Source organism: Leptodactylus fuscus, chromosome 11 (genome assembly GCF_031893055.1).
Source record: "Leptodactylus fuscus isolate aLepFus1 chromosome 11, aLepFus1.hap2, whole genome shotgun sequence".
Lineage (NCBI taxonomy): Eukaryota > Metazoa > Chordata > Amphibia > Anura > Leptodactylidae > Leptodactylus > Leptodactylus fuscus.
Window position 1 is genome coordinate 35,281,375 of NC_134275.1, and position 15,595 is coordinate 35,296,969.

At 43.2% G+C, this 15,595-nt stretch overlaps 1 protein-coding gene across 1 annotated transcript; it reads left to right on the forward strand.

Annotated features, from left to right (window-relative positions):
* Positions 1-3,098: 3,098 nt before the first annotated feature.
* Positions 3,099-10,344, forward strand: APEX2 (apurinic/apyrimidinic endodeoxyribonuclease 2). Its single transcript, XM_075260458.1, has 7 exons — positions 3,099-3,218; positions 4,736-4,851; positions 5,124-5,207; positions 6,206-6,386; positions 6,578-6,724; positions 6,802-6,871; positions 9,002-10,344. Exons 1-7 carry the CDS (start codon positions 3,190-3,192, stop codon positions 9,956-9,958), a joined length of 1,584 nt encoding a protein of 527 aa, XP_075116559.1. The 5' UTR covers positions 3,099-3,189; the 3' UTR covers positions 9,959-10,344.
* The last annotated feature ends 5,251 nt before the right edge of the window (positions 10,345-15,595 follow it).

The following is a 15,595-nucleotide window of genomic DNA, read 5'->3' on the forward strand; positions in this document are numbered from 1 at the left end:
TGGCTGATAGCAGAGATCTGCAGTGAGAGAGTGCAGTATATAAGTATATATAACCCTCTGATAATGGCTGATAGCAGAGATCTTCAGCGAGAGAGTGAAGTATATATAATCCTCTGATAATGGTTTATAAGAGAAGAACATTATGTAACTGAGAGAACAGTGAGTGAGTGCTGTATACAGGACCGGCGTTGGGGGTTGCACATTTCAGCCCATTTTCCTGCGGCCGAACAGGCACTTGTGTAAGAGGCTACAGGAAAAAGGTCGACGGACATGCACAGTCGTCTCCTTCAGCTGAAGACAAGATCGATGATGCAGTGAAGAGGCTGTCAGGAGAAGAAGATGGAGGTGTTGTGGGGGGGGCTTCAGACAGCACAGAGGGTGCCCCCTTGCTTTGTGAAGACTTATTTGCATACTACAAAAAAAACAAAATAACACCGTAACGGTGGCGCAGATCAGAGTAATAACGGTAGAAGAAGAATAGCCTTTCTTAAAGAAGACCTTTCATAGTTTGGGGCACAGGCAGTTCTATATACTGCTGGAAAGCCGACAGTGCGCTGAGTTCAGCGCACTGTTGGCTTCCCCGATCTGTGCCCCGGGTGAAGAGCTAGCGGTCCGGTACCGTAGCTCTTTACAGTCAGAAGGGCGTTCCTGACAGTCTGTCAGGAACGTCCTTCTCCACAGCAGCATCTATCCCGCTGTACAGTATGCTGTCGGCTTTCCAGCAGTATATAGAACTGCCTGTGCCCAAACCCATGAAAGGTCCTCTTTAAGGCTATTCCGACGTGGTCTTAGTTCCAAAAGAGATTTTAAAGGGGCTCTATGTGCAAAATCATGCAGATAGAGCCCCACATATGCGTGCATAGCCTTTAAAAAGGCTATTCAGGCACCGTAAATGTTATATTAAACTACCCCCCCCCCCGTTTTAAAATAAAACCCTAAAAAAGAATGTTATCTACTTACGCATCGTGCATTCAGGGTGTGTCTTCTTCATCCACGCCTCTTCTTCCTCTGATGTCCTCCGGTCCCATCCTCCTCCAGCGCTCGCGAACTGACACTGATAAAAAAAAATGCCCTGGGTGCCTGCGTAGTAGCCGTAGTAGAAGCCACATGCTACTGCGCATGCGCCCAGGCCATTTTTTTTATATCAGTGTCCGCGAGCGAGCGCTGGAGGAGGACGGGACCGGAGGACATCGGAGGAAGAAGAGGCGTGGATGAAGATGAGGACACACCCTGAATGCCCGCCCAGCGTGCACGATGCGTAAGTAGATCACATTCTTTTTTAGGGTTTTATTTTAAAACGGCGGGGTAGTTTAATATAACATTTACGGTGCCTGAATAGCCTTTTTAAAGGCTATTCACGCATATGTGGGGCTCGACCAGCATGATTTTGCTGATAGAGCCCCTTTAATGCTAGAATTCCTTTAAGGCTTGGGAACTATTATATGGGGGGCTATTTGTAAGGCGGAACTTTTATTATTATTATGGAGGGAGTATTATTAATGAGGCTGGGTAAACTATGATTTATAATGGGGGATATTAATTACTACTGATTACTTTATTACTGATAAAGGGGGGATTATTATTTATATGAAGGAACTATTATTAGTAAGGGGGATTGATGTATGAGGGGGCAGTAGAATAATTGCTCATCTGTATTGCATACGGGCAAAAAGGGGAATGTTATTACTGGAGGCAAAAAAGAATATTATTAATTCACTATTTTAAAGGAGTTTTCAGACACAAACTGATTTTTGATACTGATGACCTGTCCCCAGGATCCACAGAACAGGACATCAGTATGTGATTTGTTGGGTCTGTCTGTCCTAGCGGCCTCCGAGTGCTGAGAGCTTATAATAGACGATGCAGCACCGCTACTATTCAAGTAGTAGGACTGGCACAGCAGCGCCATCCTCTGTATAGTGGAGTTTCTGGGTAATTGCAGCGCCAATCCTATTGCTTCAATAGTAGTGATGCGACATCTTGTCCACAAGCAGCGTCTGACACCCAAAAGCTGCTAAAACAGATGATCTGCGTGGGGTTCTGGTGTCAAACCCTGACAGGTTACATACTGACATACTGGTAAGCTGTCCTGTAGATAGATCAGTATAAAAAAATATATATATATATCGGCCGGAAAAGCCCTTTACTTGATCTGATGCTTGTTAGGATAGAACTATGTGCAGTGCATGACTATCTCATGGATGTAGTCACAGTGTCAAGGTAGTGTGCTACCTGGGCCTAGTATAGAGGTGTTAGGCTTAGTTCACACGTGAATAGGGGGTGGCGGAAATTGGTCCTGAAAAAAACACTTCAGGAATTAGGAAGCGGTTTTTGGACATGAGGCGTTTTTTTTGAGGTGTTAGCAGTTTTCCACCTCCCATTCACTTGCATTGATTTCCTGAGGTGTAATCCTCCTCAAGAAAGGTCACATCGCATCAGCTAGCGGAAAAACAAACGCTACATAGACCTCTATTATATGGAGGCGGATTCCGCGTCCAAATTCCGCCCCACGTGAACGAGCCCTTAGTGGTCTTTATTAGAGATGTGCAAGTAGTAGATCGAATACCTCGCCGGCATAGGAATGCGTGCAATCGGCCAAACACCAAGGGGTTAAATGCTTCGAGTATTCAATGTGTTTAACCCCTTGATGTTTGGCCGATTACACGCATACGTATGGTATTCATTCGAATACTACTGGCTCATCTCTAGTCTTTATATGATGTGTTTTGTATGGTAACTGTCTGTATAGCGGTATACACACATAACAGTTTCATAACTATATATATGGTTCTATTTTTTTTCCTAATCTTTAAAGACTATATCAATACCTTATCTGCACCTGGGAAAGTAGGGTGACACATAACATAGCAGCTAATTCACCACCCAATGGGCCTACATGCTGTTGTGGCCAGAACCCGCCTATATTTAGCCCTGTCGCTGCCTGTCCTCTATAATCCCAACCTAGTCGTCTATATAGCGTTTACTAGCGCGCAGCAGTTTAGATTACTGGGAGACGCGCCAGTCCGTGACGTCATAACATCGCTTTGGGCGACAAGCCCCGCCCAAAGCGATGACGCATTATCTATGCGCCGGGATCCCGGGCTGCAGGACTCCCCTTGAACAGGAGGCGGGAAATAGAAGAGGCTGTCGCTGTCATGAGCTGATCCTGTGACACAGGGCGCTGCAGACATGGCGGGGGGAGGCCAGGACAGCTGTAGGTGTGTCATATCTAGTGAGCAATGGGTTATATCTGTGCCTCCTGCTGTGGTGAGACTACAACTCCCATCTGCTGATAGAGCATGCTGGGAACTGTAGTTTCTCATTGCCTGGCTACATGTGCACTGCTCTCTCTTCACCCTGATTGTGACTGAGCTGCAATACCAGGCACGGCCAGTATGCAATGTAGGTCGCTGTGTCTGGTTATATACAATGTAGACCTTTTCAACAACTTTCAGCATTCCAGCTGTTGTTTGACTACAAATGGGTATTCCAAGGACAGCTAAGAAAGTGTGCATGCTGGAAGCTGTAGGTATACAGCAGCACAAGGGCTGAAGGCTTCTGATAGAGTTTACAGGGATTGCTCAAATGTCATGGACTGTTTAATGAACAGACCTTGAGGAACCAGGAATCGGACCCCACCATTGATGACCTATCCGAATCCCGAGGAGTCCAGTGTGTGGTCCTATTCAGCAATTGACACTTTACATTTATGATTGTACACAGATCTAGCTATCAGTTACTAAGTAGCACCACTCACTGGACTCTGAATCCAGAATAAGCCAAGATGGAGTACACTAAATAGCAAGTTTTATAGAATCTTTTTCTACAAAACTATATTATATCAGTCTGCTCCGCTCCTCCCACTGTAGAACCTGCTGCCTGTGGATTAGTCTGAATTTTCTGCGACTTTTGATTTTGGCTAGGACTATACAGTTATTTTGGCTATGACTCCTGATGGTAGGGAATGGAATCACACTACGAGCCAAGGGTGCCATGATCGTTGCAACTAGAAGTCACGGTCGCAGCACACTCAGGGTCACAGTGTGACTGCATTCTCTAACATAAGTGAAAGCTTATCTTTGGTCACACAATGAAAGTCACTGTGTTTACCCTAGCCTTAAATAGCCTCAAATATCCTTATATAGGGGTGACACTGAGACACTGAGTGCTCTCTGTAGTTTTATTGTTACTAGGTTCATTGATAAAGGAATCCGGTCTGGCATCAGAACAGTGCCATACATTATATAGTGTCTGTGCTTGGTAATAAAACTCACTGCCATTCATTTGGATGGAATGCAGCATGATTAAATGAACTATGAATGTAAGGTCACAAGCCTCTCTGAAACAGCCTGGCATCTTTAGACAGCTGGTGTGATGGGTAGCGGACCCCCACCCACTTGCACCAGACCCTAACTTAAACTGACATATCATAGTCCCAGAATACCCCTTCGAAGGGAGTCTTTCACCAGAACATTCCCTGTTGGACCATAAGCACGGTCAGCCAGGAATAAAACACTTGTTTTCTGCTTCCTGGTTGGTGCGTCCATTGCTGAGATATTACGGGGACGTGTTCATTGCACCAAACAGTTCATTAGCATATCAGAAACTATAGAATATATTGGACTTCAGGGCAGGACTAACAAAGATTTCACTATTTTGGTGAAAATCGTGATTCTTTTAAATAGAATTAATTTTACTGACCTAGCTTGATGAATAACATTCTCTTTGTTTTTAGGATGAAGATCTTGAGCTGGAATATTAATGGCATCCGAGCAACTCGTGTGGGAATGAAAGAAATCTTGGATTCTTTAGATGCTGATATCATCTGTCTGCAGGAGACTAAAGTCACCAGTAAGTGCTCTGGACACAGATACGCCAGCAACCATTTCAAAACTCACGAGGGTCTGCTCTCTTTGCTGGATAGGGTACATGGCCACCAAGTGGCATTGTCTGCATTGGAAATTCCTTGTTTTTTCCTTTGCAGACTGCTCAGCAGCTTATGCCAGTTCTGCTCTGTAATTTCTAATGTACTGTATGCCCACTACTTTGTTTCACTTCTCACCTCAGGTACAGGTAAGCAGCCTGAGTTCAGAGGCTTATGTTATTTTATCATCTGTATATAGGAGACTTGCTGGAGGAGCCGGTCGCCATCGTTGAGGGGTATAATTCCTACTTCAGCTTCAGCCGTGTGAGAAGTGGATACTCTGGTAAGTGAGTCTTGATTAAAGGGAATTTGTCAGGAAGATATGGGACACTAAAATACCACTGTGTCATAATATACAGATGTTATTCTGGTTTAATAAAACCATCTAAGGCTAAGGCCCCTCATTGCAGATTTTGTTGCGTTTTTTTGAGCCAAAGCCAGTAGTGGATTGAGTAGAAGGGAGAAGCATAAGTATTTCCTAGATATTTCCCATTTCTCTTGTAGCCATTTTTGGGAGAAAAAAAAATGCACCAAATGCAACAAAAAAAGCTGCCTTTTCATAGCGTGAGGCCTCAGCCTAATACACATAAGTCCGATGTGTTATGTGACTACTCATCTCCTTTGTGGTGCTCCTGGCATATGCGCATCTCTTCCTTGAAGCTTTACTGTGTATGTTCCTGATGTATGCTGAGTGTACCAGAGACGAGTTTGATAATACTCCTTTCTCAGTAAGTATAAGGCTGAGGAACACAGATGGCACAATTTAATTTCCCCGAAATTGTTGGCGGCCAACCTGCTGCGCTCTACAGGGGCAGTGCCATGTAAGACATTTCAACAAATCTCATCCACATGCGGTGACTCGCCCAGTAGATTTTTAACCTACAACATGTCAATTATTGCTGCGAGTTTCTCTGAAAGCCACAAATGAAGCCCATTTTGGGTGGTTTATGCCATAGCAAGTTACAGAAGAACAAGTTGTGGAATTTTCTTGTTTGGTCCTGGCATAAGGAGGTTTTATTAAACAACACTAGGGCAGACAGGCTTTCAATAGGTAGGTTTGTGCCTGCTTTACCTAATAAAGATCTGAAAAGTAGAGTGGGGACAGAACTTTTCCTCTTAGAGGGGAGCTCTGTTCTGACTGCTAGTGAGTATCATATGTAGCTTAGGAACACTATTGTCCTAGACCTCATAAGGAAGGTAAAATATCAGTTATGACTGTATCATGACTACTGCTATGTCATTTGGTTGACTAGTCACCAGTCAAATTATTATGTTCCATAGGAGTTGCTACATTCTGTAAGAGCAGCACAACACCGCTGGCGGCAGAGGAGGGACTCTCTGGACAACTGTCCGGTCAGAAAGGGCCCATTGGCTGCTATGGTAACACCGAGGAATTCTCTGAAGAGGAGCTCCTGTCCTTAGATCAAGAGGGGAGAGCGGTGATCACACAGCACAAGATTCTGTAAGTTATCATCTCTTCTTCTGTTGGCTCTGATAACAGTTATATTTTGGTTGACCACCAGAGAGGGGCGCACTAGCACTTTTTGTGTACGGACCTTACACTGACAGAGATGCTGCAGCATTTATATCCCCACAAACTTACATTATCAGCTACACATTTGATTTACATGTGTAATAAATTTTATTTTCTAGCACAGCAGATGGTAAGGAAGACACTCTGACTGTGATCAATGTCTACTGCCCAAGAGCAGACCCTGAGAAGCCTGAACGCAAAACCTTCAAGCTGCGCTTTTACCGTTTGCTGCAAATCCGGGCGGAGGCTATTTTGAGAAATGGAGGGTAAGGCTATAGGGAAACGTATGTCTGATGTACACAGGAATCATTGAGACTAATCAGCTCTTCTTCTCTGGTTTCAGCCATGTGATTATTCTGGGTGATGTGAATACGTCTCATAAACCCATTGACCACTGTGATCCAACAGATCTGGTAAGTACTAGAGTGGGTTTTTTAAGACTTCTCTCTGCTTTATCCTTACAGGTCAGAAATAGTGTAAGGCTTCAAAATAAAAACCTATTGCTTGCCCTATTTTTAATCCCTACATTTAAAGGGGTTTCCCATAAACAGAACCATAATAGACAATTAAAGGTTAAATATTTAGCAAATATAAATACCGGTAATTAAAAAAATTTTAAATAGATTTTTCTGCGTTTTTTTGAGCCAACGTCATAAGTGGATTTAGCCGAAGGGAGAAGTCTAAGAGTTTTCCCATTCCTTTTTAAACCTCTCCTGACATTGGCTTACACAGCAGCAAAGTCTGCAACAAAAAGCGCAGCTTTTCCGCAATGTGTGACCTCAGACTAACGCTGAAGCCCCACATTGCGGAAACACAGCTTTTTTTTTTTTTTTTGCCGATTATGTTGCGGTTTTTTGAGCTAAAGTCAGGAGTGGATTGAGCAGAAGGGAGAAGTATAAGAATTTTTTATAGCATTCCCATTCCTTTTTTAGCCATCCTTGGCTTTGGCTCAAAAAAACGCAAAAAAGCTGCAACAAAAAAAGCTGTGTTTCCGCAACGTGGGGCCTCAGCCTAAAGGAGTATTCCCAGATTGACACTTATTACCTACCTTATCCATAGAGAAGTGTCTGTTTGCTGGGACACACATTTAGATGGGTGTATAATCTTGCACCAAAGACGTGCCACATTGTTCCTTCCGCATCCCACTGGACACTTTTTATGAAAGTTGGCAAGGACAAGTTGAGCCCAAAACATTTACTCTAACACGTGCCAGAACAATGGTACAAGTTATAGGTGACATCTACAGCAGTTCCTGACTGGCGTATATTTCAGTTCTGACACACAGGAGTGTGCTGGAGCCTCTTAGTTCACACTACTGTTGGATTTCTTCAGCAGTGTCCGTGGCTATTGTCTGTTACAACATTTTAGCCATGAACACTAGCTGCTCTGTCTAAAATTTCCATTCTTTTCAATGGGATTTTATCTTGTGTCCGTTTACACCCATGTCCGTTTTTTCAAGCGGACAAAATAATCCTACATGCAGGACTTTTCTGTCTGTTTGAAAAAACGAACAGCAAGTCTCCATTATTTTTTTTAACATTGAAGTCTATGGGCAATGGACTTCTAACGGACAGTAATTGATAGCCATCAGTTACTGTCCATTATTTTGTGTCTGTTTATTTTTTGCGCATGCTCAAAGCCGAAACAGCAAAATAAAAAAACAGATACCAACTGATGCTAACTGATACTAATGTGTTCGTTCTTTTAACTGATCCATTAAATGAATCAGTTAAAAAAAAAAAAAAAAAAGACACTTTAACATCACTAAGGGAGCGTTCACACTACCGTCGGTGTCAGACAGTGTCCGCTGCTAATGTCCGTGCAAAATTTACATGTCGGGTTTTGCTGTCCACTTGAAAAGTCGGATATCTTTGGGAACGGACAGTAAAGGACACCCACGGACAGTAAAAGAACGCACCCGATGTCCATTTAAATCAATGCACCACCTCACTTCTGCACAACACAACTAATGGTCTCAACCCCATTTATAAGGCAAGAAATCCCACTTATTAAACCTGGCAGGGCACACCTGTGAAGTGAAACCCATTTCCGGTGACTACATCTTGAAGCTCATCAAGAGAATGTGCAAAGCAGGAATCAAAGCAAAAGGTGGCTACTTTATTAGTAATATCTTTATTAGTAAGGGCTAGCATGGTCATAATATTTCTATAGGTTAGCACTGTTATGCTTTGGTTTTTTGGTTTATATAAAAGGGTCTTCCAACTGACAACAGATATTCCACATACACAGGTTAGGTAAAAATTGTCTGACCACTAGGGGTCCAAAGGCTGGGACCTCCAGTGATCAGAAGAATTTGGGTCCCCAAGTCCCATTTGTGAATGGGAGCAGTGGTTTGCATCCACAACTGCTGCATCGTTCACTTCTATGTGACAGAGGGGGACAGTCTCCATCTGTTCTCATGATCGCTGGGTGTCCCAGCAGTTAGGCCCCCAGTAATCAGACACTACCCACCTCCCCTGTGGATAGGGGATAAGTGTTGTTAGTAGGAAAACCCTTTTAAGTTTTTCACTTTTAAATTTTAGGAAGTCTTTGAAGAGAACCCAGGACGCCAGTGGCTGAACCAGTTCCTTGCCGATCCTGCGGTATCTAAAACAAAAGATTGTGATAAACCAAATGAAGGTCTGTTTCTGGACAGCTTCCGTTACTTCTACCCCACCCAGAAGAATGCATTTACATGCTGGTGCTCTGCTTCTGGCGCACGGCAGACCAACTATGGCACCCGCATAGACTATATCCTAGCCAACAGAAAGCTGGTAGAAGCTGACTTTTTGGATTCTATTATTATGCCAGAGGTTGAGGGATCTGACCATTGCCCAGTAAAGGCACTTCTGAAATGTTGTCCTCTGACAGCTGACAAATGCCCGGCTCTGTGCACCAAATACCTGCCAGAGTTTGCAGGCCGGCAGCAGAAACTTTCTCAGTTTCTGATTAGAAAGAATAAAGATCTTGAAGGTTCAGCTGCAGACACCAAGGAGTTGTCAAGTTCTCAGTCCTCAAGTGAAGGCTCTGAACCAAGTTCTACCCGGAAGAGGACACTTGAGAAGGTCAGCAGAAATGATAGCAAGAAAGGCAAACTGGGCTCTAACGGTGGGCAGGGCAGTCTTCTTGGCTTCTTCAAACCCGTCAACCCCAAGTCAACAACTTTGAGTGAAGGACAGAATAATTCTAATCCTGTGACTGAGGTGAAGAGTGTGAAGGTAGTAACACAAGAAGACCAACCCCCAGCTCCAACCTCTGGAACTCAAAATGGAAGCCAAAAGCAAAGCAACTTCTGGAAGACTCTTCTGAAAGGGCCACCTCCTCCGCCGAACTGTAAGGGGCATGGTGAGCCCTGTGTCCTGCGGACAGTAAAAAAGGCCGGTCCTAACTGCGGCCGTCAGTTCTATGTCTGTGCGCGTCCTGAGGGTCACTCTTCTAACCCACAGGCCCGGTGCAACTTTTTTCTGTGGGTTAACAAAAAATCTGGAGCAGACGAATGATCACTACCTTCAGAACATATGCTTCCTTACAACATGGTGCTAAGTGACATCTATCCACCACGGTGTTCCTCCTTAATACTGGCCCAGCGGTCACTACCAGAGTAACATCAATCCTTTGTTCCCATCCATGTATCTGATATCATGTTTGAGTGTAAAAATCTTTCTCTAAGGCTGTGTTCACATGTGCATTGCAGATTCTGTCATGGGAAGAATTTGATTTGTCCATTGAGTTACAAGTCTGACGCGGTTATGTAGCTTCCATTTATAACAGAAAGCACAATGCAGATGTGAACAAAGTCCTAAAGTGGAAGTTGAGAGATTCTCCTTTTGACATAGGTGGACTTTAACAAACTATATTCCAAAGAAATCTCTGACTGACATTATAAATAGATGGGTATGGGTGCTCTGGAATCTCTGAATTTGGTCTGAACTCACCGTCTCCACCTATTTGGTCTTCTTTCTTGTCTCCGTAACTCATAAAGACTTCTTTTAAAAGGTTTTCCCTTTAGATGGAACTTTTAATAGGACTTTTAATCCAAAGAACTTTGTGTAAATTCTTTATTATTAAGATAGTTTTTTAATATTTATGAAAATTGAAAAGTTTTTGTATTCCAATAAAAAAAATATTTAGAATAATTTGTGTGATATTAACATTATAACCACCCCAAACACACATTGACTGACATTTACCCATGCTCTTTACCAGATATAGTTATATATACAGTAAGGGGGCGTTCACACTACCGTCGGTGTTCTTCTGTCCGCTTGAGAAGTCTAACATCTTCACTTGCGGACAGGGAAGGACGGGCACGGAGTGCAAAACAACACACCCGATGCCCATTGAAATGAATGACAGGTGTCACGGACACAGCTAGTGTCCGCTCTTAATGTCAGTGACAGATTTTGAGCGGACACTAGGAGCGGACACTGCCTGTCGGACACCGACGGTAGTGTGAACGCTCCCTAAGACCCAGACTTCAGCAGAGAATAGGTTCTAAGCCTAGTGGAAGTGGATACTGGAAACTGTAGATAGTAGCCAGCACTATTCGGAGCAGTCTACAGAGCTGGCTCTTAAGGACAGGTCATACAGTCCTATGAAAAAGTTTGGGCACCCCTATTAATCTTAATCATTTTTAGTTCTAAATATTTTGGTGTTTATAACAGCCATTTCAGTTTGATATATCTAATAACTGATGGACACAGTAATATTTCAGGATTGAAATGAGGTTTATTGTACTAACAGAAAATGTGCAATATGCATTAAACCAAAATTTGACCGGTGCAAAAGTATGGGCACCTCAACAGAAAAGTGACATTAATATTTAGTAGATCCTCCTTTTGCAAAGATAACAGCCTCTAGTCGCTTCCTGTAGCTTTTAATCAGTTCCTGGATCCTGGATAAAGGTATTTTGGACAAACAATTCAAGTTCAGTTAAGTTAGATGGTCGCCGAGCATGGACAGCCCGCTTCAAATCATCCCACAGATGTTCAATGATATTCAGGTCTGGGGACTGGGATGGCCATTCCAGAACATTGTAATTGTTCCTCTGCATGAATGCCTGAGGATTTGGAGCGGTGTTTTGGATCATTGTCTTGCTGAAATATCCATCCCGGCGTAACTTCAACTTCGTCACTGATTCTTGAACATTATTCTCAAGAATCTGCTGATACTGAGTGGAATCCATGCGACTCTCAACTTTAACAAGATTCCCGATGCCGGCATTGGCCACACAGCCCCAAAGCATGATGGAACCTCCACCAAATTTTACAGTGGGTAGCATGTGTTTTTCTTGGAATGCTGTTTCTTTTTGGACGCCATGCATAACGCCTTTTTTTTATAACCAAACAACTCAATTTTTGTTTCCAAAATGAAGCTGCCTTGTCCAAATGTGCTTTTTCACACCTCAGGCGACTCTATTTGTGGCGTACGTGCAGAAACGGCTTCTTTCTCATCACTCTCCCATACAGCTTCTATTTGTGCAAAGTGCGCTGTATAGTTGACCGATGCACAGTGACACCATCTGCAGCAAGATGATGCTGCAGCTCTTTGGAGGTGGTCTGTGGATTGTCCTTGACTGTTCTCACCATTCTTCTTCTCTGCCTTTCTGATATTTTTCTTGGCCTGCCACTTCTGGGCTTAACAAGAACTGTCCCTGTGGTCTTCCATTTCCTTACTATGTTCCTCACAGTGGAAACTGACAGGTTAAATCTCTGAGACAACTTTTTGTATCCTTCCCCTGAACAACTATGTTGAACAATCTTTGTTTTCAGATCATTTGAGAGTTGTTTTGAGTAGCCCATGATGCCACTCTTCAGAGGAGATTCAAATAGGAGATCAACTTGCAATTGGCCACCTTAAATACCTTTTCTCATGATTGGATACATCTGGCTATGAAGTTCAAAGCTCACTGAGGTTACAAAACCAATTTTGTGCTTCAGTAAGTCAGTAAAAAGTAGTTAGGGGAATTCAAATCAATAAAATGATAAGGGTGCCCATACTTTTGCACCGGTCAAATTTTGGTTTAATGCATATTGCACATTTTCTGTTAGTACAATAAACCTCTTTTCAATCCTGAAATATTACTGTGTCCATCAGTTATTAGATATATCAAACTGAAATGGCTGTTGCAAACACCAAAATATTTAGAACAAAAAATGATTAAGATTAATAGGGGTGCCCAAACTTTTTCATAGGACTGTATATGTAAAGTCTTTTAGAACTGCCCATCGATAACCGTGGTCCCCAATGCTGAGAACACACTATATACATGAAAGGTTAATATGAAACCTGTCAAGGGTATTGTTCATGATGAACTCTTCTTTCCGTGCCCAACAGCTGACTATCATGGAGTCTGACTGTCTGGTGTTCTCCCTCTGGTACCTCACACTAGTCTGTCTATACTCTATTTTTATGACCGTGCCTTGGCTGCCTATCATGGGTAAATCATACATTGTTGTAATAGGTGGTACAAAGACTGGCAGCAGAAGCACACCCTTTGTATAGCACTGCACTGTGATAATTTCTTATGGGCAAATTAGCCAGATTTTCTGTATGACCTTTTTGATAAATAAAACACCATTTGTAATCCACAAAGGACCAGTCCACTGCTTTCCTAAAATTTAGGGAGTGGTGGTGCTGATTCTGATGACAAGTGTTAACATTTGCCCTTTAACACTATGCATTCTGCCTAAGAAATGTTCTTTAGGCTGCGGCCCCATGTTGCAGAAACACAGCTTTTTGAAGAAGAAGCATAAGTATTTTCTAGATGTTTTTCATTCCTTTTATAGCCATTCTTGGCTTTGGCTCAAAATCTGCAACACAGCTGTGTTTCTGCAATGTGGGGCCTCAGCCTTAAGATTTGGAAATAAGACATTATATGGTTGGTTAAGTGCATTTTCCACTATTCTTTCACTCTGGTCCAAAGCGGTACACCTAGAACCCATAGACTATAGCCAGGTTTCCGCCAGTGTCAATTGATTCCCTGCTAGATGCACAACTCTCTAGAGGAGCTAAGAGGCTCTGTCCTGTTAGTAATTGTAGCGCATGTAGATGTGCCTGGTCACAGATTTATGCCAACCAGTGGCTGGTATAGATTTGTGGCTTGAATTATAGTAAATGTGGGACCATGGTGTCTTCAACCCAACCCACCCAGATTTATTCCCTGCTCCTCACACTGTAGTAGCGAGCAGGTAACAGAGTAGAAATGTGCCAAGTTGCAAGTTTTTGCAAGAGTTCTGACTTAATCACAATAGTAAATGAGGGCCTATGGGTACATTAAAGGGGCTCTATCAGCAAAATCATGCTGATAGTGCCCCACATATGCGTAAATAGCCTTTAAAAAGGCTATTCAGGCACCGTAAATGTTAAATTAAACTACCCCCCCGTTTTAAAATAATAACTTAAAAAAGAATGTGATTTACTTACGGAACGTGCACGCTGGGCGGGCATTCAGGGTGTGTCTTCATCTTCTTCCCCGCCTCTTCTTCCTCCGATGTCTTCGGGTCCCGTCCTCCTCCGGCGCTTGCTCGCGGACACTGATAAAAAAATATAGCCCGGGCGCATGCGCAGTAGCCGTAGTAGAAGCCGTGTGCTACTGCGCATGCGCCCGGGCTATTTTTTTTTTTATCAGTGTCCGCGAGCAAGCGCCGGAGGAGGACGGCACCCGAAGACGTCAGAGGAAGAAGAGGCAGGGAAGAAGAAGACGGCGCACCCTGAATGCCCGCCCAGGGTGCACGTTCCGTAAGTAGAGAACATTCTTATATAAGTTATTATTTTAAAACGGGGGGGTAGTTTAATTTAACTTTTACAGTGCCTGAATAGCCTTTTTAAAGGCTATGCACGCATATGTGGGGCTCTATCAGCATGATTTTGCTGATAGAGCCCCTTTAAAGAGGATCTTTCATGTTCTCAGGCACATGCGGTTTTATATATGTTCCCCAGCACTAGTCTATGGACAAGTACTGTCAGGAAGGGCGTTCCTTACAGACTGTCAGAAACGTCCTTCTGACACTGAAGAGCTATTGGTAACAGCACTGATAGCTCTTCCCCTGGGGCACGTAATGGGAAAGCCAACAGCGTGCTGAACTTAGGTCACTGCCCAAATCGCATCTGCCCAAGGACATGAAAGGTCCAATGTAAGTGCTGCTGGTTATGGGCATGTTCTATATCCATTGGGGAAAGGGTTCCTAATTCAGGCTCCAGTACCTCGCTGATGTATTCCTTCTCAAAAATTGCTAAGTATGCCAGTGGCATGACATTATATAATCTTAGGTTATATTCACACAACTGAATTAACATTAATCTGGGCAGGACCTCTCGCTGTTGCCATCACACGAGTTTCACATGGCATCCATGGAGAAGATTTCACATCTACAGCTGAACTCTCTGGTTCTTTACACATTAACACATGATCACATTGAAAACAATGGAGGCAAAAAAAAGAGACTCTGTCCCCAATTCTAACAATACATGTGGTTTTATTAGAAGATGAATATAATAATATTGGGGGAGGGGGCTGCGTCTTCTCAGGTTTTCCATGCCTTTTGCTCTAGTTCTGCCCCGTGTACCATCTTTGGCTGTGTTTTTCTCACATCTCTTCTTTATAATGTTATACGTATTTGTCTTCATCTTTGTAATAACTTCTTACTTTATTTTTGGGCTAGTACCTCCTGTTAGTATATATTTGGAGGGGCCTTTGTGAATTATTTTGAGTTATTTTGTAGGTGCTTCAAACAGATTTTGGCCTGGAATATGGACTTAAGTTTTGCCTGAAAATGAAATGGGGTGAATGTCTCCTTATAGATCCTGGGCTGGAGTCAGAGGTTGCCCATCTGCAGGCAGTGACTCACCAGAGGATCTTACCATAGGCCCAGAATAACACAATAAAGGTCCAGCAGAAGACCCCCGAGTTTAAAGGGTACCTATGGTCTGTTGCTAGGAGTTGGAGTGCCAAGAAACCTCAGTCCCACACTGTGACCATTACATTGGCAGTGTCACCCTCATAAGTAGTGGCCATAGTCTACATCAGATCTAGGCCTGACGTGAAACTATCTCTTTACGAATATCATCCAGCCTAAGTCTCCGTTGTGCGTTACAATGAGCGCAATAAAGTTTGTTGAGCGTACAAAACGATCAAG